Here is a 23,648-nt window from a genome sequence, read left to right as displayed (position 1 = left end):
GTGACCCTCCAACCAACGCTGGATTATCCATTGGGCAAAATAGGCACAGTATCTAGGGCCTACGAAACTTCCAAGGGACTACAAAAAGGGTTTAGGGACTACAAAAAGATTCAATTCCATTAAAGCAAATTGTTGTTTGATTCAGCAGTTTATTCATGCTGGTGTAATATGTCTTAAGTAAATATAAATTAAATATTAACTTTGTGGCTTTTTTGTTAGCAGAATCACAGATTACATCTTCAAATTTTATTCTTTTACGAAAGCTCATTTTCAGTTGAGAGTAGTGCAAGTGAAGATAGTTGTTTCTGTCCCATGGTTGACATTTCAGCTTTGAAATGCAGCTTTTATACATTTCAGCTTTGAAAAAGAGCATTGCCTTTCATGACTATTTCCAAAAATGGCAAGATACATTTCAAAAGCAATGTTGACGTTTGGAAAACACGTCACCAACTTGTCCATTATTTGTGCAATAATTTCTTCTACAGGTTTCCTGTCGGCATACATAGGTAAGAACAGTAGAAATTCATCTGTGAAAGCATTTTTGCGATCTGATAGACAGGTATCCATTAATGCCCTTGCTCTAGAGACCGCATCATCACTGGGCATAGACCTATCCACAAGAAAACTAAACCTTTTATTCAGTGTGGCTTTCTGCCCATCTCAATAAGTTTATCCATTATACGATAGAAAGATTGTGTATGGAATTTGTCACTGGCACTCAAACCCAAGTCAGTATTATCCATGTAAACTTTATTTAAAAAGAAGATTCTCAGTCGCTTGCATTGTGTAGCCTCTGTAGTTGGATGGTGTGAGTTCTGTTGCAGCAGCTTCTCATTGTCTAATGGCTAGGCAAGGCTTTCAGAGTTTAATCTTGCCAAATTTTGTTAAGGGCAAGTGCAGCTATCTGTCTGTCCTAATTGGTCAGTGCTCCAAACTGTTGAAAATTGATTGGGGGGTGGGGGTGGGGGTGGGGAAGGACAACTACCTGGCAAAAAGTTTCCCCTTCCTGGAGACAAGGAATAGGATCTCTCTGGATCACCATAGTAACATTTCCAATTAGGTCTACTATATAAGAGCAGTTGGTGCAACTGCTCAGGAGAAGGCCAGAAAAGTCAATATGTTTCACTGAAAAGATATGAATGCGGGGGAGTATCTGGGGACTCTGGGCTTCCCTCTGGATATTTTGGAGGCTGGAATCTTCCCAGGGCTGTGCCCCACTAGCTCAAGGTAACACACACACTGCCCCTGTGTATAGATGGTTATGGGATCTATACAGTGTAAATATTTATTTATAGATCTATCTTGGGGGCCTACAACTATGAGAGTGCCTAGGTTCTACAAAGACTTTAATCTGGCGCTGCCTCCAGCCTCCATCACCCCTCAGCATTGGCCAAGCTGGCTAGGGCTGATGGAAGTTGTAGGCCAAAATATCTGGAGTTGCCCACCCGAGCCATAGATAATTGAAATTTTTTGCTTATAATTCTGTTGGAACACTAGCTCAATTCAGACATCACTCCAAACCATGGCTTGTGCCAACCGTAGTACAGAACCCAAACCCTGGTTTGAGAACCTAAATCTGCTTGTCTGCTTCCATTTTTCTCTTTCTTGATACTCCGTGTCATATGTTGACTCAAATCTCCATGGTACAATAGAATCTGTAAGCTGAGGAGTTCCTGTAATGATGGTTTCTCAGTTTAGTTATCATGCAAAACCATGGTTTCTGATTGCAAATTGCAAATTAATAATTGTTTATTAATTGAGATCTTGCTAAACCGTAGTTAAGCTTCCTTAACGGTGGTTTGCTTTGATGTTTGAATTGAGCCCTGTGTTGGTTGCATTATGTCATATGTGGCCTTGTACCGTAAATTCCTTTTATTATTTCAGCTTGTACTTTATTCCTGAGTGAAATGACAAGAAGACAGTTCTAGTGGTTTTTAAAGAGCTTATATTATAAGCCTTATAACATAGAACTTCTAAATGTTACCACTTCTCACAAAGGTACATAAAAGTATTAAAGTGGTAATTATGAAATTACAAGTTCATTATGAATTATGTTCATTATGTAATTATGAAATTACAAATTAAATTGCATCCGGTTGACACATAATCCATGACTACATTCAAAGTGCATTAACTTTAATTGATATGCATTGTTTGCTTGTCTGCTTCCACTGTCAGGAAGTAGAATTATGCTTGGCATTTGCTATCAGGCACACAATAGTTAAAGGAATGTGTGGGACCCCAGAAATGGAGGAGCTGACCAGGCCTGATGAAAGAGAACCTTGTTTTGTATTGCATAATCCATGATGATGATCTTAGACAACCACACTATCACATTACAGTTGTAACTATTATAAAATAAAGACTGGTTTTCCAGACTGGCACTCCAGAAGGTGTTTTTAGTTAATAAATGAATTTGAACTGGCTCATATTAAAAACTCTAAAATAGCAAATTAATGGGATATCATATAATATACTTAGACACCACTGTCTGATGGAGTTATCAAAACTAAGGTACTTCCAGAACACACAATTGAAATTTTGAATGCATATAGTCCTGAGATTTCTAAAACGTCTGAAAATGAGACATGCTACCCCTCTCCCCATCTCAAAACTCAAGACATGAATTCTTTCTCATAACAACAGCCAGCAAAGATTTGATTGCTTGGTTTTGCTTTGCCTAATTTGGTGTTAAGCAGACTGGTGGTATCTTAGCTTTGGGGGCAGGTGTGTGTGTGCAAGGAAGTTAGGATGGAGTATGAGAAGAGGTGCATCTAGTTAGATGAGGGTATTCTCAGAGTGGAATGAATGCATAGTTGAGATACGTATAAATGATGTTTAGCATATGAGTACTGTATGCAGTTGGAGAGTTGACAGAAATGGGCAACATGGACTGTGTACTATTCAGGGGATGCATTCATCTCCATGGATAGAACCTGGATGTCTTGAGGTAATGACAGTGAAGATGGGAAGCAAGATTGATGTCATCAAAACCTGATGGGATAACACTATCAATAAGCATGAAGATATTATCTAGGTGGCAGAGGCCTGGGTGATGCTTTTCCCCCCTTCTCCTCCCACTCTTGATTGTCCCCTCCTTTTGTACTCTTCCATTTTCTCGGTGCTTTGCAATTTACACAATGGCTTAGTTCACATGTAACGACAACTTAGAGTATGGTTGAGTATGGGTTGTTGAATTGTGGGTTGTCGTTATGTGTGAAACCTGCACTGTGGTTTAATCATGGGTTGTTAGCCACAAACCCATAGTTCATAACCAACAATAAACCATGGGTACTCTTCCTGGGTTGTTCATGGTTAACAGCCCATAGTTAAACCATAATGCTGTGTTCGCACATAACAACAACCCACAATTCAACAACAACCCACAATTCAGTGACAGTTGTACTTAACCCACACTCTGGATTGTCGTTATGTGCAAACCAGGTCAATGATTCTGCAAGGTAGGCTAGGCTGAGAGTGAAGTGCCCAGGGGTACCCAATGAGTTTCATCACCGAACAGAGATTTGATGCTAAGTATTGTAGATCTTGCTCAGGGGTAGGCAATGTGGTGCCCTCCAGATATTTTGAACTAGAACTCCCAGAAACCCCAGCCAGCATGGCCAGTGGTCAGGGATTATGGGAGCTGTAGTCCAAAACATCTGGAGAGCACCAAGTTGCCTACCCCGATGTAGCTGTTGTGAACCATTGTCTCCACTTGCTCTGTCCTATAATCATCCTTGGGATCTTGATCTCTGCTGTGAACAAGCTGTTCATCCAGAACAACTGTCGTGTTGTCATGACATGTATTGCAGTGTTGAGAATGTGAAATACATGCCTCTGAATCTTACATTTCTAAAGAAAAAAAAAGTTTGAAGTTCAAAATCTCTCATTTGCAACTCCTGCATGTCCTGCGTATATGAACATATGAAGCTGCCTCTTATTACAGAGTCAAGCCATTGAACCACCTAGCTTAGCATTGTCTCATCTGACTGGCAACAGTTCTCCAAGGTCTTGGGTGGATGCCAGCAACTGAACCTGGGACTTTATGCATAATTAATTCAAGCATATGCTCTACCATTGAGCTATGGCCCTACCAATGTGAACTCATATCTGAGCTCTATAGGATGTTTCCATGTTAATTTCCCCAAGTTATGTTCTTAATGGAATGTGCAGAAAAGCACATTCAGAACACAGGAAGTTTCCTTATACTGAGCTTCCTTATGTACTTACACTATGGGGCCATCTAGACCAGCATTGTCGACACTGACTGGCAGCAGTTCTCCAGGGTTGTAGGCAGGAGTTTTTCCAGCTCTACCTGGAGATGCCGGGGATTGAACCTGGGGCCTTCTGCATGCAGGGCAGGTGCTCTACCAGAGCCACAGTCCCTCCACTACATTGTACCTGCTAAATCTGTTTCAGGCCTTGTTATATCTTGATTGGTGGCAGGTCCACTTCTTAATGCCAGTCTGATCCCTGTAGAGCAGAGTGCTTAAATCTCTGAAGGTGGGTTGAAATTTCCTGCCTTTTCAGTGCCTTATATGTAACTCTTTACACATCTGAACTTGGACCTTCTGTTCAAGTCAAGAGGCCAGTCTGACAGATTTGGCTGTCTCCCCAGATCTACACCTTGCTTTTTGCTTCTGACAGGTTTTCCCAATTCATTTGCTGTTCTAATGACTTGAGATTCCCTTGAAAGATTATGTCCATCTTGATGACTTTGCGTAACTGTATTCATTACAGTATTGGAGAGTGATAATTTGTTTCTGTGACCCTTGGTCATAGAAGGAGACAGAAGTCCAAATATGTCATTCTGTCTTTAATTTATGAAATAAGCTGCGTGAGGCACTTGGTTCATTCTAAATATTTTGCTGCATACTAGCGTTTCCATCTAGTCCAGAAAGATTTGTGTGTTCAGATGTGTTTGGTACTAATACTGTGTGGCAGTGGGTCAGCAAACAGTCTGCAAAAAGTAAATGGCTATGCTACTGAAAGCTATTCATTTGCTGTGTTTTAAAAATACAACAGCCAAGGGTAGGTAAAGCATCTCTATATGAAATAGGCATTTATTTCTCCTGTTTCGCTGCATTCTTACTGTATTGAGGCTGATGGTGTATGTGCAAGTTCACTTTAATCCTGGAGTCAACCATAGGATGTGCTGCTAAGCTTATGTTGGTCTTAATGCATACTGTGACTATAACACGCATGAGTTTTAAGCTACTTGTATTTATCTTTTGTTTCTGGGATACTATGAGAGCAGAAAACACATACACTTTTAAAAATGGCTTTATGTTTCTACTGCATTTTTCTTTTGTAGTTGTTTCTTCTAATTTGCTAAACTCTCTTAACTTCTGACTGGAGAAATGAATGGAGAAATGACTTCTTCAGAGGCAACAGACAACACTTTCCACTGCCTTTAGAGACTGCCATGAAGGATGCATTCCATAACTTGAATGCAAAGTGGAACACAACCCTCCATCCCAGGTGTGTGTGTGTGTGTGTGTGTGTGTATATCAAACTGTGTTTAAGTTTGAGAACAAACACTGGCTTGATGTTGGTAATGGAAGGCAAACTAACAGTGATGATTCTTTAATCTGAAACTTAATGGCAGGCAAGTAGCTAGAAAACCCCCGTAGGAGCACATTAATGTTGGGACATGAGTTCCACAGTATTGTAAAGAGATTTCAAAATAGTTAAATTGATAGAACCATAGGCATAGTCTGAAGGCACATGAGGCAGCCACCTTGCTGAAGCTGGGCAGGTTTGGGTCTGGTCAGTGCTTGAAGGGGAGACTACCTGGGAACCATATGTAGCCGCCTTGAGTTCCATGATGGAAGAAAGGTGGGATATAAATGTAATAAATACATAAATACCATATACTTAGAACAGGGGAGATTCATGGGGTATTATGCATCTGGCCCCTTGCAGGGGCAGTAATAAGTGCCTTGATGGTATCTGGGGCTAAAAGTGCAGAATTAGTATTGGTGGTGTCTTCTTCTTTTGCTATGGATATGGTTCTGATAGTGATGAGGAGAGTTTCTCTATGAACAAGAGCCCTGCTGACATGTGCAAAGAATCATCACTATTTGCCCCAACTGTGGGGAAAAATGCCCACAGTTCTTCCTTTGGGGTACTTACTAGATCGCAAGTCAGCAACCACCAACATCCTGTTCTTTAGTTGTGGCAGTCTATTGATGGGATCCAATCAAGTGATGGAAGTGTTGGCAAAATAAAAAGTTCTGGCTAGAATAATCAGAATATTCAACACATGTGTTACTCTGGCAACTCCAGAGTTGCAGGTGGGGGATGGATATCGATAGTTCTTGCCTTTTGGAGCGTGAGGATTGCTCTCCGTTGTCCCCTTTGTTTCCCCACCAGTGTGCCTAGGAAAAATACTCCTGTGTATCCAATAAAAAAGACAAGTGTATCATTATTTGATAATGTGGGAAGAACCTGGGGCTCTTGCCCTTTTAGTAACCAACAAATGTAATTCATAACCATGATCATATGTGAATTGACTTTTCCAATGCATAGAACTGAATGAGGAATACCTTCTGTGTTGGGAAGTTCTTTGAGTGGCCCAGCACCCTATAAACAGTTCATTGGATATGTATTGAAGCTTTGTATAATTTTTATTCAAAGCTCCGTCAGCAAATGAGACAATATAAATGCATAGGAAAACACAGTTAGCGATAAACCGTATTTCCCCCCCCCTTTTTTTTCTTCTTTTTTTTTTTGGTGTAGATCTTTTGGAATTTTCACAGTGAGAATTTTGTGTTTTAGTACATATGAATGCATGTGCTGAAGGGACATCTTGGTTTCTGTCATAACTACACAGTTCTGCCTGCGTTTAAGGAAGAGATCAGGAAATTGCAGTGGTAAAAGTAGCAATTCATCAAGTATAGCTGTGCCAGGAATTTTATTTCCAGAGGGACTGTGTGATCACTAGAATAGTCATGAAGGATATTTAATAACAAAGTAAAATTGTGTGCTGGGAGGCAGCTAAATCTGAACTATTTTGGTTGGGCTTTGGGGAACATAGGAAAGGCCACAATTGTCTTCTCAAATGGGAATATGATCTCAGTTAAGTCTCTGCTTGCATGAGGCAAAATTATGATGTGTCTGTTGTAGTCATTTATTTCTAATGCGCCTAAACAAATAACTAGCTGTACAAAACTGAAGTTGATAGAGTTTCCTGCTAAGCACATAGCCCTCCCACATATGAGCCCTTGAAACTGATTTTTCCAAAGGATACAAAGTTTGGAGTTTGTCACCTGGCCTTGTGCAGTCAGTTCTCTTTGTTGCAAGGGTAATTGTGAACACAAGTGGTGTGTTTCTTTCTTATTATTGAACCTTTCAGACATTGAGCACCACATCTATTTTCCTTTTGATTCCTGTGATTTCTGTCCTGTTTCTCCCCCCACCCCCGGACCCAAAGATCTCACTTCATGATTTCGACCTTTGGGGGGGTGGGGGGGCGGAATGGGAAATTTCATTTTAGTCAGCATTGCTGGTGGGAAATTTAACTTGGTGAGAGACCACATATATCCAACTTGTTTTATGCATCCCTTGTGTTTTATTTTGTACTTTAAAGATGAATTCCTGTTTTGAAGGGCTCACAATACATGTTAGTATCTCTATAATGGAGGGTCATCTTAAAGATTGACCACATAAATGAGTAAGAAGAGTGACTAAAGGAACATGAAACTGAACTGGTGTTATCTACCTCTATTTTGGGGGAACACCTTAGTGATCTAATTCATAAGTAGTCTCTCTTTATTCCCAGAGAACCCAAGAGTGTGTTGTTGAGAATCTCCCCTCTTATTCTCACACTATTTCTTTGGTCTCCTAGCCTTCTTAGGTGGAATAACCTGCATGTGTAGTTGCCATGACCCTGTTTCTTGGATGAAGTAGGGAAGTGTTACAGCCCTATTCATTTTCTTGTGGCTTCAGTCTGGCTTGGGGACATAGCCTCTACAAGCCATGGGGTATGATAGGGACAACAAGTATGTGGCTAGGGTGAAGTGTGGCCCTGGGGTCAATTGTTTTACCTCCCTAGGAGCAGGTGTGGCCATGAGAACAAAGGAAGAGGAGACCGCAAAGAGTCTTGTGGCACCATAATGTCTTGAGAGAATTATTATGGCAAAACATTACTTGGCCAGAGATTAGGCCTCTTGCCCAGAAAATCCGCTACAACAAAGCTTAGTTTTTGAAGTGCCACAAGACTCTTTTTTGTGTGGTTTTTCCAAAAAACTAACATGGTTAGTCTTCTGGAATTTTGCCATGAACAAGACAGTGTGTATTATGTGCAGTCTTAATATGTTGGTGAAGTACTTCTCTCTGGCCTATATGTTCACAACAATAGATTTCTTGCTTCTGACACAAGGGATCCAGAGAGATCAGTAAATCTCCACAGTTGATCAGGTCCTAAAGCCAAAATTAAACAGTTACATTAAGTTAGTAGTTGATTTACCACATTGGTATCTTGGCCTTCCTGCAATGACCTCAGGGTGGCATACATGGGGTTATCTCATGTCTGACAGCATGAGGTTAGGGCTGAGTAACAATTGTTTTTCCCAAGGTCAGCCAGTGGGATTTCAAGTGGGATTTAAACCCAGATTGCCCACAACACCCTATCCACTACATGACACTGGCTCTCAAGCTGATAGGAATGTTCATATGTTTTCCTTGATCTGGACTAGACATCTAGGCCTCCCTGTCTCTCTGATTTTTCCCACCCTTGTTTTTTTTCTTAACTTTAATTTTTTAAGTGATCTAAAATGAATGCTAATATTTCAACAGATACAGAATGACTGAGTCTAACATTGCACAGTAGTATGTCCATGAAGAGGCACTGCCAAAGTTAATTATGTCTAGTGCAAAAGCTGGGAGGTCTGACTGAGCCAAGCAGGTAGGTAAAGATGCTTCATATGTGGAAGGAAAATAACACCAACACATACTTGATTTCCAGTACTGCAAAATTGTACAGGAATCATTCTGGAGGTGATTCCTTAAGGACAGAGTAAAATTTAATAGGCCTGTAGGTAGTGCTTTGCTTTGTTGAAGCAGTGTTTGTACTTTATATACCCCCCCTCCCAATCCCCCAACATCCTATAGGAGTGCTGTATGGCTTTGCTGGTTTGACATGCCTTTAGGAAAAAAGGAACTAGAATTAAGGATACTATTATGATTAGTCTAAAACATGTGTAAACTATTTAGTAGTATGTTTAGCAGCAGTTCTAGAAGCAGTGGCTCATTTACAGACATGTCAAATTAGCAGATACAGAATGCACTTCTGTACTTATGTATGTATGTTTAAAAGGAAAAGGCAAAACCCAGCCTTCAGTCTTATTTTAATCAAACAACTACAAATATTCAGGAGATATTGTATGATTTGATGAATAATCCACTTTGAGACTTCAGCTAGAGATCGTCTTCCATGCATAAGAAGATCAACAGCAGTGTTCATGTAGTGTGATAAGTTAGCAAGGAAGTTGGATAAAATGTCATTAATGTAAAATTATGGTCATACTCTGAAAGATGACAGTATAAACAGTTTTGAAAACTTAATGCCTAAAAAGGAGAGCCACTCAAGAACAACAGTTTATCTCCCAATCTTATCTCTAGTGTGATGTTATAGCACTGTAGTTCAGTAGTACTAGTACATCCATGGAAACAACCCAAATTTTAATTGTTTCAAGTAGGGGATCTAGCCATAGCATAACCCGCTCATTTTGGATGCTACTAAAGATAAGATTCTGATGTCCCAATTAAGCCTGTAACATTTACTATTCTGAAATTAAGTTGCTGCTGGAGAGCTGGACGTGTTTGAAACCCATTATTTTATGAAATGTGACAGTGCCACTTTTTATATAGTCACTGTTCAGAGCAAGGATATGTTCTATCAGCTAAGATGTTAATTAAGGAATCATTCTTTCTTGAGTGGATGTGTACCATCTGGCTAGAATTAATGGGACCTTCTTGAACATTTTAAAAACATTTGTGATTGTGTGTAAAGAAAGCAACATTTCACCATCACTTACTGTATTTGAGTTCTCCGTAGAAAATAAACATCAGAAGAAGTCATGAAGAACCAGGGATAAAAGGAGTCAGTAGTGAATCTGCTAAATCCAGTTTGAAGAATACAGATAGAATAACTGGATAGTACATCAAGCACTACTAACAGGATTTCACTTAGAGTTCGGCCGATCCTGGAAGTAGGGGAAACAACAACAACAACAGAAATAAAAAGAGGCAAACAGTGGGATCCTGCAGGACTTGGACAATTGTATGGAAGAACAGCAAAAATGACGAGCGTAATTGAAGAATTAAAGAAGCCTACCTCTTCTGAGAGCCATTTTTCAGACTCCAAAATGAATGGCATTGTGGTTTTTAAATATTCCTTCAGAGTAATTTTAGTATTGGTGGGGGGAGCCTGTTAGTACAACCTTCCCCAACCTGACACCCTCCAGATATGTTGGACTAAAGCTCCCATCATCCCCAACCAGCATGGCCATGGTGGCTGGGGTGATTGTAGTCCAACACATCTAGAGGGCACTAGGTTGAGGAATGCTGTGTTAGTGTTTTAAACAGAAACATTCATTCTTTTAAGTGTTTTGCGGATGGGAGGGAAAGTTTTTAATAAGTTCAAATAACATTGAAAATGCTTTAATGTGCTCTCATTCTTGCAAGGTGACTATAGGTTATCACTAGCAGAGTAATTGTATTACTGCTAATAAATCTTTGAAAGATGCCTTTTGAGTGGCTTGTAGATCTGTATAACTTCATTAACATTTAGCAAATTAAACATGGGAGGTGATAATTCATTTTCATCTAAGGGGATTTAATTAAAAAACCTTAAAATTTACTTGACTAACTTTTTAAAATGAAGCTTTGTGATTATTTAATATAAAATAAAGCTGAGGTCTGACAGTATTTTAGAACAGAAGAAATAACTGAGATGTTGAGAACTGTGATCTTATTGTATGTACATGCAGCATAACTATTCCTAATGGAGTCCGTAATATGGTTTACATGGAAAGAGTAGCATTTATTTCTAATGTGTTAATTCCATGCAAGAAGCGGGACATAGCTTCTTGGTAGTTTACATGCAAAATGCCCCAAGTTTAAACCCCATCAACTCCAACAAAAGCATCTTGTGCAGCAAGGTTCAGAAAAGACTTCTCGATCTGAGACCTTGGAAAGCTTAGCAAAGATAATACTTTGTTTAGGTCAGTCTTCCCCTAACCTGGTGCCCTCCACATGTTTTGGACTATAGCTTCCAGGATTCCTAACCATTGACCCATGCTGGCTGGGGCTGATGGGAGTTGAAGTCCAAAGCATTTGGAGGGCCCCAGGTTGGGGAAGGCTGGTTTAGGTGGACCAGTGACCTGACTGTGTAAAAAGCACCTTTTATGTATATGTAGTAGTCATAGGCCTGGTTCGCACATAATGCTAATCCATTGTTTTGGTTGTTGAATTCTGGGTTGTTGTGTTGTGTGAACCCAGCCACACTAACCAACAAGCCAGAAAGAAAACTTATGGTTTGTTAATGGATTGTGAACTCTGGTTAGTTTAAACCATGAGTTGTTGTAACATATGAACCTAGAACCGTGTGTTGTTTCACTGGGCTACAGAGGCCTCAAGCAAGAATGGTTAAAAACAACAACTGTCATTCTACATGCCAGTACTACAGCACCACAAAGGCATATGGTTTACAGGGAGGGAGTGGGCGAAGGAGGAGGGAAACAAACAAGCCATGGTTTGTTCAAATGTCTGCCAGACAAATCCTGGGAGGGGCAACAAACCATGGGTTAAGTAAACCATGGGTTAAGATTACATGTGAACATGGTCATTGGGTATGTTTGTCTTCAAAAACTTTTTCTTTCATTTTTTTTTAAACAACTAAGCATTAAATGTGTCATGCTAAAGTTATGCAAAATGGCCTTAGCGTGGCTGTTTTAGAGGGTGGGCCTCTCCCTTTAATATCTTGAACTGCAGGAGTAAAATTATAAGGAAAAACATTTGATTTATTTTCATTCCTGTTAAGCTAGTCAAAACTCTGTGGCCTATAGCTCTGCTGGCTGTGCTCTTGCAAAACATTCTGCTTCACATAAAGCATAGATGACATTTGAGGAAGAGATGCAGGGAGGATACCTCCATGCATCAGTCTCTCTACATAAATGCTTTTGAACATCCCTTGAGATCTTCATCAGTCAATCATTTAACTGTTTGTGAATGTTCAACTATCAATCAGGCATGGTATGTCTGGTAGAGTGTGGAGTAGAGCTAGTTGCAAGCTCTTGACATGTCAGAAAATTGCAAACAAAGATGAATTGGTATGTAAGAAAATATCGCTTTAAAGAGCCTGATCTTTGGTTTGACTGTTTGGGGAATTTACCTGGGTTAATAAACTAGATATCCTGTGTTAAATTCCATTTTGATAAGAGGTGAGAGTTTTTTACCCAAGGACTGGCTGGGGTAAGGTTGAAGGTTCTGATATTGGCTCTGTGTGTGTGTGTGTGTGTGTGTGTGTGTGTAAATCAAGGGGTGGTGGACAGGAGGGGATCATTACCTTTCTAGGATTTTTTTTCTAGGTTTATATCCCACCTTTTGTCAACTTTAGCCCAAGGTGGGTTAATTCGAAGCAATAAAATACAACAAACCTCATCCATATCATGTTAAAGACACTGAAAAAATTATAAATAATGAAATGCAGGAAATGGTTCTAAAATAGCTAGATTCACTTCTTGGCACACTGCTTTCCTAAATGAAAGAGGATCTGGCAGAACACCCTCAGAAGGAAATCCAGAGATAAAGGGTCACCTTGTCTAGTCTTTCTACTTGTAGTTGCCAATTTGATGAGATACAGTATCTCATCTACCGTACCAGATGCAGGAGTTGTAGCTGTTAGGAAAAGCCTTGTAGGATCTGGTAGGTTTTGACAGTTATTGTTGCTGGGTTTGATTTTGTTAAGAGCATATTTGTGGACTTCTCTCATGTCTCTCCACAAAATAGTTGTAGCTGTTGTTTTGGGAGAGCTTAAATGCTTGTCTGAAACAATAGTTTTATTTCCTGAAATTTCAAAGTTTCATTGTCAGCATGTATTCTTTTAATGTAGAGCTGTCAGTGGCTGTTTTAATCTCTCTCTTTTTTCATTCAGAATATCAGCCTGGTGTGTGTTCTCACTTTCCCTGCTGACCTTTACTCACTCCAAACACTTGCATGCTGTTTTTGTTCCGTTTTGAATTTTGTTTAACCAGCCTCTCTTTCCTTAGTTACTCCAAATTTAAATCAGGATTTCTAGTTGAGGAAGACTTTTGTGGTGATTCTGTTCCAGGTGTAGCCTTGGCACTGCTCTTTGGAAAGGAAGTTGCCCTGTTAAAGGTACATAATCACTATGTTTATGAATGTCAAGATTTTACATTGTTGGAACCAAAACTATAACTACAACTATAAACTGCAGCTTGGATACTACGTTGGGTACTTACTGACTGGATAGTGATGCTTAGATGCTGGTATACATCATAACCAAGAGACCTCTGCAAGAGGCAGATCCAGCCCTCCCTACAGACTCAGCTGTGTGTATGTGGGGGGGGGCGGCATTCAGCAGATTTTTCAGAGGCCTTGAATGCTTCTCATTTTCACTGAATTCAGAGAGCAGTGGACATAGAAACTGCAGCCCCATAATGCACAAGAGTGTTCAGAACGTCTGCAAATGCCTTGCATCAGGGAGACTTGCCAAAACCTACTGCAGAATCTGGAAAATGGCCCCCCAAATCACTTCTGGTAAGCCACCTCAATCTGTTTCAAGCAGAACTTGAATAGCCAATGCAAATCTCAACTTGAAGCAAGACTTTAGCTGCATTGTGGTTGGGGACTGGGACTAAGTTATGTAACCAAATGTGTCTGTATTCTGTATCTCAGGTAAACTAGATACTGTAGTGCAGAGTAAAGACTATTGTGGTGGTCAGTGGGTTTTGTTCGCCCAAGAATAATGTTGATCATGGTTCAACAGGTAAGCTTGAAAATGTAATAATGTGTGCTCAAGACTCAGAAACCAGTAGGAAGATTGGAAGAAACCCAGAATCAGATTTCATGATTTTGAATCAAATTCTACATTTTTTTATGCTGGGGAAGTACGCCTCCCCCCCAGTATTTCCAGCTGTTAGTTGTCTTGGCTCTTGTTCTGATCTCTTATTTCCTTGTACCCCTTGATCTTTTTTCCAGTTCCTTCTGGTACCTCCCAGTTTTAGTCTTTGTATGTTTGCATTTCATTCATCTTATTACTAGGGATTGATTATTTATTTAAAATATTTTATACCACCTTTTTTCACAAAGGGGAGGGTCCATAACATCAGTGGGAGGCACATGCTTTGTATGCGTGATGTCCCAGGTTCAGTTGCTGGCATCACCGGGTAACAGGTACAGAAGTGAGCTCTGCCTCAGACCCTGAAATGGGTACCTTGAATTAGACCTAGAAGCCTATTGGCAGAATATAATTCTGCACTGACTGGCTCCTCCAAAGAAAAGTATCCTTGAGATTGCATAGTATACAATATAACAAGGACATAAATATTGGTACCAAGATTCCTGTTTTCGAAGAAGTGACACCTCTGGCATTTTGGATGTAGCAGCTAAAGGGACTCCATAGCCACAGCTACCACTTTTTCAAGTAGTAAGACAGGGTCCACAAAACCCCCCAGTCTGGTTATCTGTTCTCTACAGAGGATCTATCACCTATCAACCAGGTTAACGTAATATCAAGACTGATGCTGAATGCAAATAAGACAAATCTGCTGGTCCCTGTAATTTTGACCAAAGCTTCCAGGCACTGATTCAAATCAACTAATGCTGCTTCTGAATCATTAGATAAAGAAAGAGGTGGTTTCCATAAGCATACCAGTTGTACAGGATACTTCAGATCCTACATGGGGAGAGGGTTAATTTCTTTCAAGCGGATTATTTTACTTACTGAGCTGTCAGTACCCAGCTTTTCAAGGCAAAAGACAGCTTACAATACAGCTATGATACAGTTTAAAAATAACAAATCAATAAAGATAAGTAATAGAGTAAGAGCAACAGCAGTTTAAATCAAGAGCCAGGTAAAAACAGAACAATCAATGGTAAAAAAAAGCCTTCTAAAATAGGAAGTTCTTTATAGAATGGCTAAAACCAGGAAGGAAGTGGGCTTGGTGAATCTCCCTCGAGACTGAGTTCCGTAACGATAGGGCTGGTCCTGAGAAGGTCTTGTGTTTGAGTACCTTCCAGTTGATGGTGGGACTGAGAGCATCAATTCCAAAGCTCATATAGGTTTATGTTATGCAGAATGTTACTTCCTGGATGGCTGGGTATTAAACCTTCTCGGTGAAGGTTCTGCATATAATGCAGCTCTCGACCTGCTAGTGAGAGTTGAGGTGGACTTGGTGGGCCACCAAGTGAGAGCTGGCTGTGTTTACTTGGAGGTTGCACTGTGTTTGATGCCACCCTCTTTTACTGAGAGTAGAGGGTTATTTGTTGGAAATTCGTAGGGAGGGGAGCAGAGATGTGGAATAATGTGGTGCTGGCTTAGCTTGTTTTCTGGTGTCTTCTAGTGGTTGCTTTAATGGGCTGATTTCATTTTTCTTCCAAAGCTCTGGTAGTGATTGGGACTGTGTCTCAGCAACCAATTTGTAGGTGGCTTGGAGAGGGAGCAGGAGCCCTATAGAGATTGTTATAGGCAGGGGGAGAGATGGGGCGGAGGATGAGACACATAAGCAGAAGAGAATTTTGAGTATTGGTATTGAGGACTCTTCGCCCTTCTGGCCCGTTTCCTAATCACCTGATTCTGGATGTTAGGTCAGTAGTTCATTAGGCCTGTCTGTATTGCTGCTAAATACAGACTAAATACATACTGGTGCAGCAGTAACATAGGCCCAGTGTCAGGGGAAGTAGAGTGCTTGTAGCCTGTATCTCTTTTTAGGTGACTTCTTGAATAGAAGCTGAATTTTGAGTGTACATATCTACTGTTTGTGTCTAGGACAGGGATTTTGCTAGTGCACCTTGGCACCCACCCAGCTGCCTAATGGATCTCATGACTGAGCAGGCAGAGATGGAGAATCTTCAGACTTTGGGTAGGGGAAGCTCACCATCCATATGAGTTGCCTTGTCTTTTACAGTCCAAGATGTCATAGCTGCCATGACAACAGTAGAACTGTCCCAAAAATTTGGACCAACACATGGCTGGTTATTCATGTGAATGTGATCTTTTTGATAGGTAGGATGACAGTGATCTGGGCAGGTGGGGAATGTCTTTCATATACCTTCTTTTGAGCAAAGCAACATGAATCCATTTAGATTTAGGCTTCCAGAGACTCCTAATCTCCATGGGGTGGTGGACCATTTAGGATGGTCTGTCCATGGAGCTGGTGGATCCAGATGGTTTCCTGACTGCCCTTGAGGAATTTCCTGCTGAGATGGCTAGCTGTTCTGCTCAATAGCTAGCCATATTTAGCCTATGGAACAGGAAATAACCCAGGCGACTGATGTTGTCACTCCTAGACTCCTCCTCCCACTGCATAGTCTATTCAGCTGTTTGGAGGTACACTGGGGAGCTTAGGGCAGTGAAACAGCAGGGACAACCACTAGAGTATAAGTGGACTCATCCTGAGTCTTCCTGCAATCAAACACAGCCTAAAGCCCATGTTAAGGCCTACTCTGTCACAGTGATGGAAGGCAGCAATTTTTTCTGCTACCATTGCATCTGCATGGTGCTATCCTGCACAGCATTTTCAAGTCATAAATGATCTTTAACAATCTGGTATTATGTTAAATAATAATAATGCTTGATTACAGTCAATTATTTGTGAGGCACTTTGTAGATAAAATAACTCACATCTACTATGACACGGATGTCACATTGCTTGCAAATAATGAAGCTTTGGAGCTTTAGACAACTTTATTCACAGGTGCTTGTGAGTTTCAGATTGTACAGCCTGAGATCATATATAGGAGGCTTGGACTATTTGGCCAAACACTTCCTTATTGGACACCTGCTGCTTTTGGACACTTGCTGCTTTTGATGTAATCATCCATAGTGTTCTGCTTTTCTGTGTGCGGCTTCTCCCACCTGGCAGGGATATCTCAGAAGGTAGTGCTAGGGGATTTTTGCTCCAACCAATAATAGTTGCTTTGTGGAGTGTCCCAGTGTTCCTTCTTACCCTCATTGCTATTTAAAATCTATAGGAAAATGCTGGGTGAGGTGTCATTGGTATGCCATCCAGGCTCTACTTTTCCTTTTCATCTGACCCAAGTGAAGTGTGTGTGGTCCTGAATCAGTACCTGAGAGCAGTGATGGGCTGGATGAAGGCTAACAGGCTTAGTTCAGAATAGAGAGGTTGATCTGGTGACCTTGGAGTAAGGGCTTACCCTGATTGATACAGGGTTGCATTCTGTCTTAAAGTGCATGGGTGGTCCTAGGCCTAGCCTCACGTTCATGTGGTAGCTGTGGCCAGGAGTGCATTGGTTGCTGCACTTGCTGCTTTGAAATGATCTTGCTACTGTCAGGCATGTATTGATAATCTCCAGCATAGATTACTGAAATGTAGTCTTCATGGGGCGTCCTTTGAAGACTGTGCAGAACCTGCATTTGGTCTACAATGTAGCAGCCTGACTGTTGATTGGTAACCACTTATCTTTACTTACTTTCTCTCAAGCTCAAAGCAGTTTGCCCACAAAGAAACAAACAATATAAACAAAAATCAACACTTCTAAATCACAATAAAACTGCAAATAGGATGGAGCATGCTCAGAAAATTGAGTTCCTCATTTAAGAGCTTGATGAAATAAAAAGGTTTTGCAGCCTTCTCAAGAAGGCCAGGGATGTTGGAGCCTTCCTAATGTTTTCTGGGAGGCTATTTGGGGCAAAGTTTGGGGGCTATCACTAAAAAAGCCAGACCCCTGGCCTCTGCCATCTGAACCTGTCCTGTGGAGGAATGAACAGCGAGATTGACTGACTGGATCTTACTTGGCAAGTGAACTCATATGGGAAGAAGTGGTCCTTAAGGTATGAAGGTCTCCTGTGCAAGGCTTCAAAGGTTAAAACCAGTACCTTTAATTTGGTCCAGAGGTGAATTGACAAACAGTGCAGCTGGTGCAAAACAGGTTGAATATCCACCTACTGCTCAATATCTGTGAGGAAGTGTGCAGAGGGATTCTGCACCACTGAAGCTTCTGAGTCATCTTCAAGGACAGCCCCACATAGAACACATTGCAGCTTCTAAGCCTGGAAGTTCTGATAACAAGGATCAGCATAGCAAAATCTTATCTGTCTAAAAAGAAGGAAAGCTTCCTGATTAACTGTAGTTGGAAAAGGCACTTCTACAAATAGCTTGATCTGCTTCTCAAAAGTGAAGTTGGATCTAAAAGCACATCTAGGTGTTTTACCTGGTCTGATTCTCATGCATCACCAGTACGGCTGTCCCCTCAAGACCCTGGCCGCTTCTTTCTGGTATCACCCCCATTTTGTCTGGATTTAATTTCAGTCTGTTTTCCCTGAACCACTTGGGCACAGCCTCCCAATACTGGTTCAGAACCAAGACAACTTCATCTGGGTGAATCATTTTCATCTACCAATTTAGAATATAATGTTTGTATCGATTTTTGCTTCTTACTGTTCCCTCAGTACCCTAGTGTTGTGCTTTTATTTTAAATATTTCTACTTCTGTTTTCTGTTCTCAAAAGTAGAATGTGAATCACTTGACCACTTTTTTTTGGTCACAATGGTGATTAAGCTACAACTCCAGGGCTTGCCTGTGTCCACAAACGTCCTGTACATGTATTTAAGTAAAATGTGTGCACACTAGGCCACAGGATAATTCCAAGTTACTGAAACATATACCCTAGTGCTGCTATTTCGAACAGTGTCCATTCTGCAGTGTGTCAGCTTTGCCAAAAATCTGATGCAAGAGACAGAAAATTTGCAACGGCAGCTACCCAATATGCATTGGTTGGCTTACATTTTTAGCTTGGGTTTTAGCCACAGTATTCTTTAGGTGCACTGTTGGAGAAGTTTTAACAGTAGCCTTGTTAAAATGTAAGGGAATCACTTAAATGTAGGCAAACACATACAGAAACTACAAAAATAAATTGGTTAACTTTTATGGAAAAAATGTGTTTTTTAAAAATGTAATTAATTAGTATAGCTTACATTCTATGTTTCTAAAATGTGAATGATTACCGGGACAGTTCTCATTCTGGATCATCAGATTGTGAACATGGTAATCTGGGAAAGGATTGCCATCTTTCTCTGGAATCCCCCCCCCCCCCGATCACCATGTGGAATTTCGTGTGGGAAATGGGTGGATATTTAATACCCCCTCCCAGATCGCCACATTCCTGATCCAAATTGGGACTATACATGCTTACACCAGAAGGAAACCTATCACCCATAGCTAAACTATGCATGATTACCAGTTTGGTCCTTAGATTCCTCCATACCCACTTTTTTTTTTTTTACTCTTCTCCTGTTCCCTCCCCACCTAGGGTTTTCCAGGGATCTGGTGGTGGTATTGTTCTGCAAAGGAAGTTCAACTTTTGCAGCATAGAAATCTACAATTGGAACCAAATGTGGAGGCAGAAGACCACAACTAGCAGCCTCTTTATTAGCCTGTTACTACTGTTCAGTGGTGCAGCTCAGCAGTTTTAAACCCTGGACTTAATGGTCTTATGGGAGAGCCTTTTAGATAGTTGTGTATTACCTTGGTTGTGTAAGTTAGACACAAGTAACACACACATGCACAATCACCATTCCATGCTTTTCAACTGCTTCTGCATTCCTCATACTTTAGAACAACAACAAAACTGTTTGCCAAACCTGATTTTTGTAAAAAAAAACAAAAAAAAACCCTTGAGCATGTGCAGTTTTTGCACTTTAAACTCACTTAAACCATAGCACCATAATGACTGCAGGAGTAAAATGGAGTTGGCTTCTTCTGCCTTCATCACCTGCTGCTCTCTGTGTGGTCATTTGTGGCCTGAATCGCAGGGCCCTGGACTTTGGTCCCATGGTCCAGCCATAACTGCACCACTGCTAACCATTTAACATTTATTTAGCACACAATATTACAATGTATTGAAATTAAGTATATAAAGTACTTGCTTGTTTCATTTTAAATCTACCCCAAACCATTAACGTGATATGGACCTAATAGGTATTTTCCCACAAACTATTTGTAGAAAGCAAAATTGTTCATTCCTTCTCAAAGGGCTTAGCATGAAGATTCTGGTACTTATTTCTTGCAAGCACCTATCACACAAGCTCATCTTCCATTTTGTGCTGTCTACCTCCGTAGCATCTATCAAATTGCAGACTCTTCAAAGCCTTCTGCCACTGATATAAATGAAGTTCTTGCTTCAGAAGACCTGTTTTATGAAGTGGCAGTGAGGGCTGAGGTTAGGGTTATGCATGTTTGTTGACCTAATTAGGTCTCAGATATTGGCATGACATTAAAGAACTAAAATGAATTAGCACTTTGCCCTCCCGATCGGCTCCTTTCAACTTTAAACAAAGTGTTTGTTCTTCCTGGTGGTGGTAGAAGCACAGGGGTGTAAAAGCACACACACATGGTTTAGGAGTTAACTCAGCTACAGTTTTGTTCTGTAGTTCCCACTCTGAGCTCTGATTGGGTCACCTTATTAAATTGTGGGTGACTTGGCAACATGAATAGGGGAAAACTGAAAGCAAAGCTGACGATCAGTAGAATAAGTTGGCGCATGCCTAATTGACAAGTTTAAGCAGTTCCGCTTGCTTTTGATGGATGCCAACAATGCTAACAAATCTCATTGGATAGTTTTCATATGCCCACAATCTGCAGAATTCCTCAGACCTCAGTGCTGCATTCAGTAATGTGTCATAAAAAGCAAAGACGTGTTTTAGCTCTACTATTGTTTTGAAAAATATTTGACATGTGATGACAGACACAATATGCTGTGCCTGCCATCACACAAGAATTATTATCGTGTTCTTTAAATTATTTTTCTTTAACTATGGTGCTGTATACCCACAGCTTAGAGAGCTCCTGTTCAAAATACTATCTAAAAAGCACATGAGGCCAGATGAGTTCATTGATCTGATTGTTTATCCATCTATTTATAAGCTGATCTTTAGTGCAAGACTTTCTGGGTAGCATACAATTTAAAACAGAAAAGACTATAAAAATCTATATAAAACATTAAGCGCAGGTGCAGCAGTCATAAAACCAGTAAGATCCAGCAGAGCTATACAGGCAGTAGTAAAATCAGTTATAAAACAAGCTGAAGGTCTAGGCAAAGTTTAGAAAAAAGTATTTGCCATTTAAAAGACTTCAGAGTTGTCATTGGGCAAGCTTCTCTGGAGAGGTCATTCCATATTTGAGGTGTTCTGACCTAGAAGGCCCTCTTCCTGGTTACCACCCATCTAACTTCAGATGGCAGAAGGACCCCAAGGTAGACATGTGATGCTGAATGAAAGGTTCAGGCAGAAAAAAGCAGTCATGCAGAAAAAAAGTCCTAAGTAGCCAAGACTCAGACCATTTAGCACTTTATAGGTAAATAACCAACACTTTGTATTGTGTCTGGAAATGGACCAGCAGGACATGCAGCTGCTTAAGCATTGGCAAGATGTCTTTCCTGTCATTAATCCTAATTAGTAACCTAGCAGCTGTATTTTATTATCACTGACATAAGGCAGCCCCACGTACAAAACATTACAGTATAATCTCAAAGGTGGGAGGGGCTTCTTTGTTTGATTTTTAAGCAAAGGCTGCATGGCCAACACATCGGGGATGCTGTAGCATTGGATTTCCCGCATTAGCAAGGGTTTGAACTGCATGACCTTTGAGATCCCTGCCAACTCAATGACTCTGTGAGCAGTAGTTACTGTCTGGAATCGGCCATCCAGGGAGTGGAACCACTGAAGTACCACACCCCCAGTGCTCAAGCCATAAAGCCCATCTGGATGATCAGTGGGATTGAAAACTGCCAAGAGGTGCAGGAGAGCTGTAGTCACTCTCCCCCCTGTTGTTGTCCTGGCCTAGATCATCATGGCAGTTTCTGAAAAGCCTGAAACCAAGGGATCCAGATACTTCAGTTCCACACACACTGGTGCATTGTATGGCAACTGTTCAGTTAAGCACCTTGCCCAAGGCGGAGCTATTTTTTGCAATAGGTTGAAAGTTATTACAGTCCTCAGACACCAACAAGGCTTACTTTTATGAGCAGCTTCACCATAACCACCTCCCTGGTGGTAGACCCTGTCCTTGGAGTCAATTTTTTTAAAATAACCAGGTTTTCAAGGAGAATTCACAATCTGTTTCGTATTTGTCACATGTCATGTTTACATTTACATTTTTATACTATATTCAAATTGTATAAATATTTGTTTTCATTACTAACTATATATTGGACACAAATAATATTTGAAGATTTATCTGTAATGGAAAACTAGTCGAGGAAACTAACGTTCTCCGTATATGTCAAGCCTGGGCAACACAAGACCCATATGCTTGCTTCTTCTTGACTTAGCAGCCCATGGGGGAATTTGAAATACGCATTGTTTGTGTTCCTTTCCCAGGTCTTTGTGGGAGCATCCAAGGCACACCCAAGTCAGCACCACTTCACAACTGCTCCTTCTCTCCCTGGATCCAGAAACACATAATGGAGCTGGCTCTAGTTTTTTTAATGTCACAGGGAAGGGAGTAGCACCAGATGTACAAGGCCCAAAAGGAGGTATTCCAACTGGTGTAGGAAATAGCTTTACTGAACATAGGTCTTAACATGCTTTCAAAGAATGTCTCCCTTTGGTCTACTCCTTTGAGGCCAAACAAGACCTGACACTGTTAATAGAAGTAGCAATTGTGTGAGCCTTAAAAAAAAAAAAAAAGTGGGGGACCTAGAATAGATCATAGAATAGTAGGGTTGGAAGGGGCCTATAAGACCATCGAGTCCAACCCCTTGCTCACTGCAGGAATCTAAGTCAAAGAATCCCTGACAAGTGGCTGTCCAGCTTCGTCTTGAATGCCTCCAGTGTGGGAAAGCCCACCACCTCCCCAGGAAATTGGTTCCATTGTTGCTCTGTCAGGAAGTTTTTCCTGATGTTCACCCAGAATCTGGTTTCCTGTAACTTTGTGCCCATTATTCAAAGATCATCCCTGCCCTCTGGGATGATCGAGAAGAGATCCTGGCCTTCCTGGCTCTGACAACCTTTCAAGTACTTGCAGAGTGCTATCCTATCTCCCCTCAATCTTCCCTTCTCAAGGCTAAACATGCCTAGTTCTTTCAGTCTCTCCTCATAGGGCTTTGTTTCCAGTCCCCTGATCATCTTTGTTGCCCTCCTCTGAACCCTCTCCAGTTTGTCTGCATCCTTCTTCAAGTGTGGTGCCCAGAACTGGGCACAGTACTCCAGATGAGGCCTAACCAGTGCTGAGTAGGGGGGAACTAGTACTTCCCGGGATTTGGAAGCTATGCTTCTATGAATACAGCCCAAAAGAGTATTGGCCTTTTTTGCGGCCACATCACATTGTTGGCTCATATTCAGCTTGTGATCGACAACAATTCCAAGATCCTTCTCGCTTGTAGTATTGTTGAGCCAAGTATCCCCCATCTTGTAACTGTGCATTTGGTTTCTTTTTCCTAGG

The 23,648-nt window shown here is 40.9% G+C and overlaps 1 protein-coding gene across 8 annotated transcripts in view; it reads left to right on the top strand.

Moving 5' to 3' along the window:
- Positions 1-23,648, top strand: part of TSC22D1 (TSC22 domain family member 1) — an 81,549-nt gene that overhangs the window by 21,037 nt on the left and 36,864 nt on the right. For 2 of the 8 annotated variants that reach the window (XR_014789283.1, XR_014789280.1), the window contains 2 exons: positions 5,315-5,481; positions 8,800-8,908. The exons of 2 other annotated variants lie outside the window; for them this stretch is intronic. Coding sequence is in view for 1 of the 6 variants with exons in the window: in XM_084844953.1 (XP_084701079.1) it covers positions 5,359-5,481 (123 nt within the window). In the remaining 5 variants the exon portion in view is untranslated. Of the gene's footprint in view, positions 1-5,314; positions 5,482-8,799; positions 8,909-10,060; positions 22,914-23,648 lie in introns of those variants that run through there. 4 more of the 8 variants (XR_014789282.1, XR_014789281.1, XM_084844953.1 and 1 more) reach the window with 4 other exon arrangements.

Source organism: Heloderma suspectum, chromosome 3, assembly GCF_057233095.1.
Source record: "Heloderma suspectum isolate Gila_16-S chromosome 3, 16-S_ref, whole genome shotgun sequence".
In the NCBI taxonomy this organism is placed as follows: domain Eukaryota; kingdom Metazoa; phylum Chordata; class Lepidosauria; order Squamata; family Helodermatidae; genus Heloderma; species Heloderma suspectum.
The sequence above is the reverse complement of the archived record's forward strand: the minus strand, read 5'-3'. Positions and strand labels throughout refer to the sequence as shown.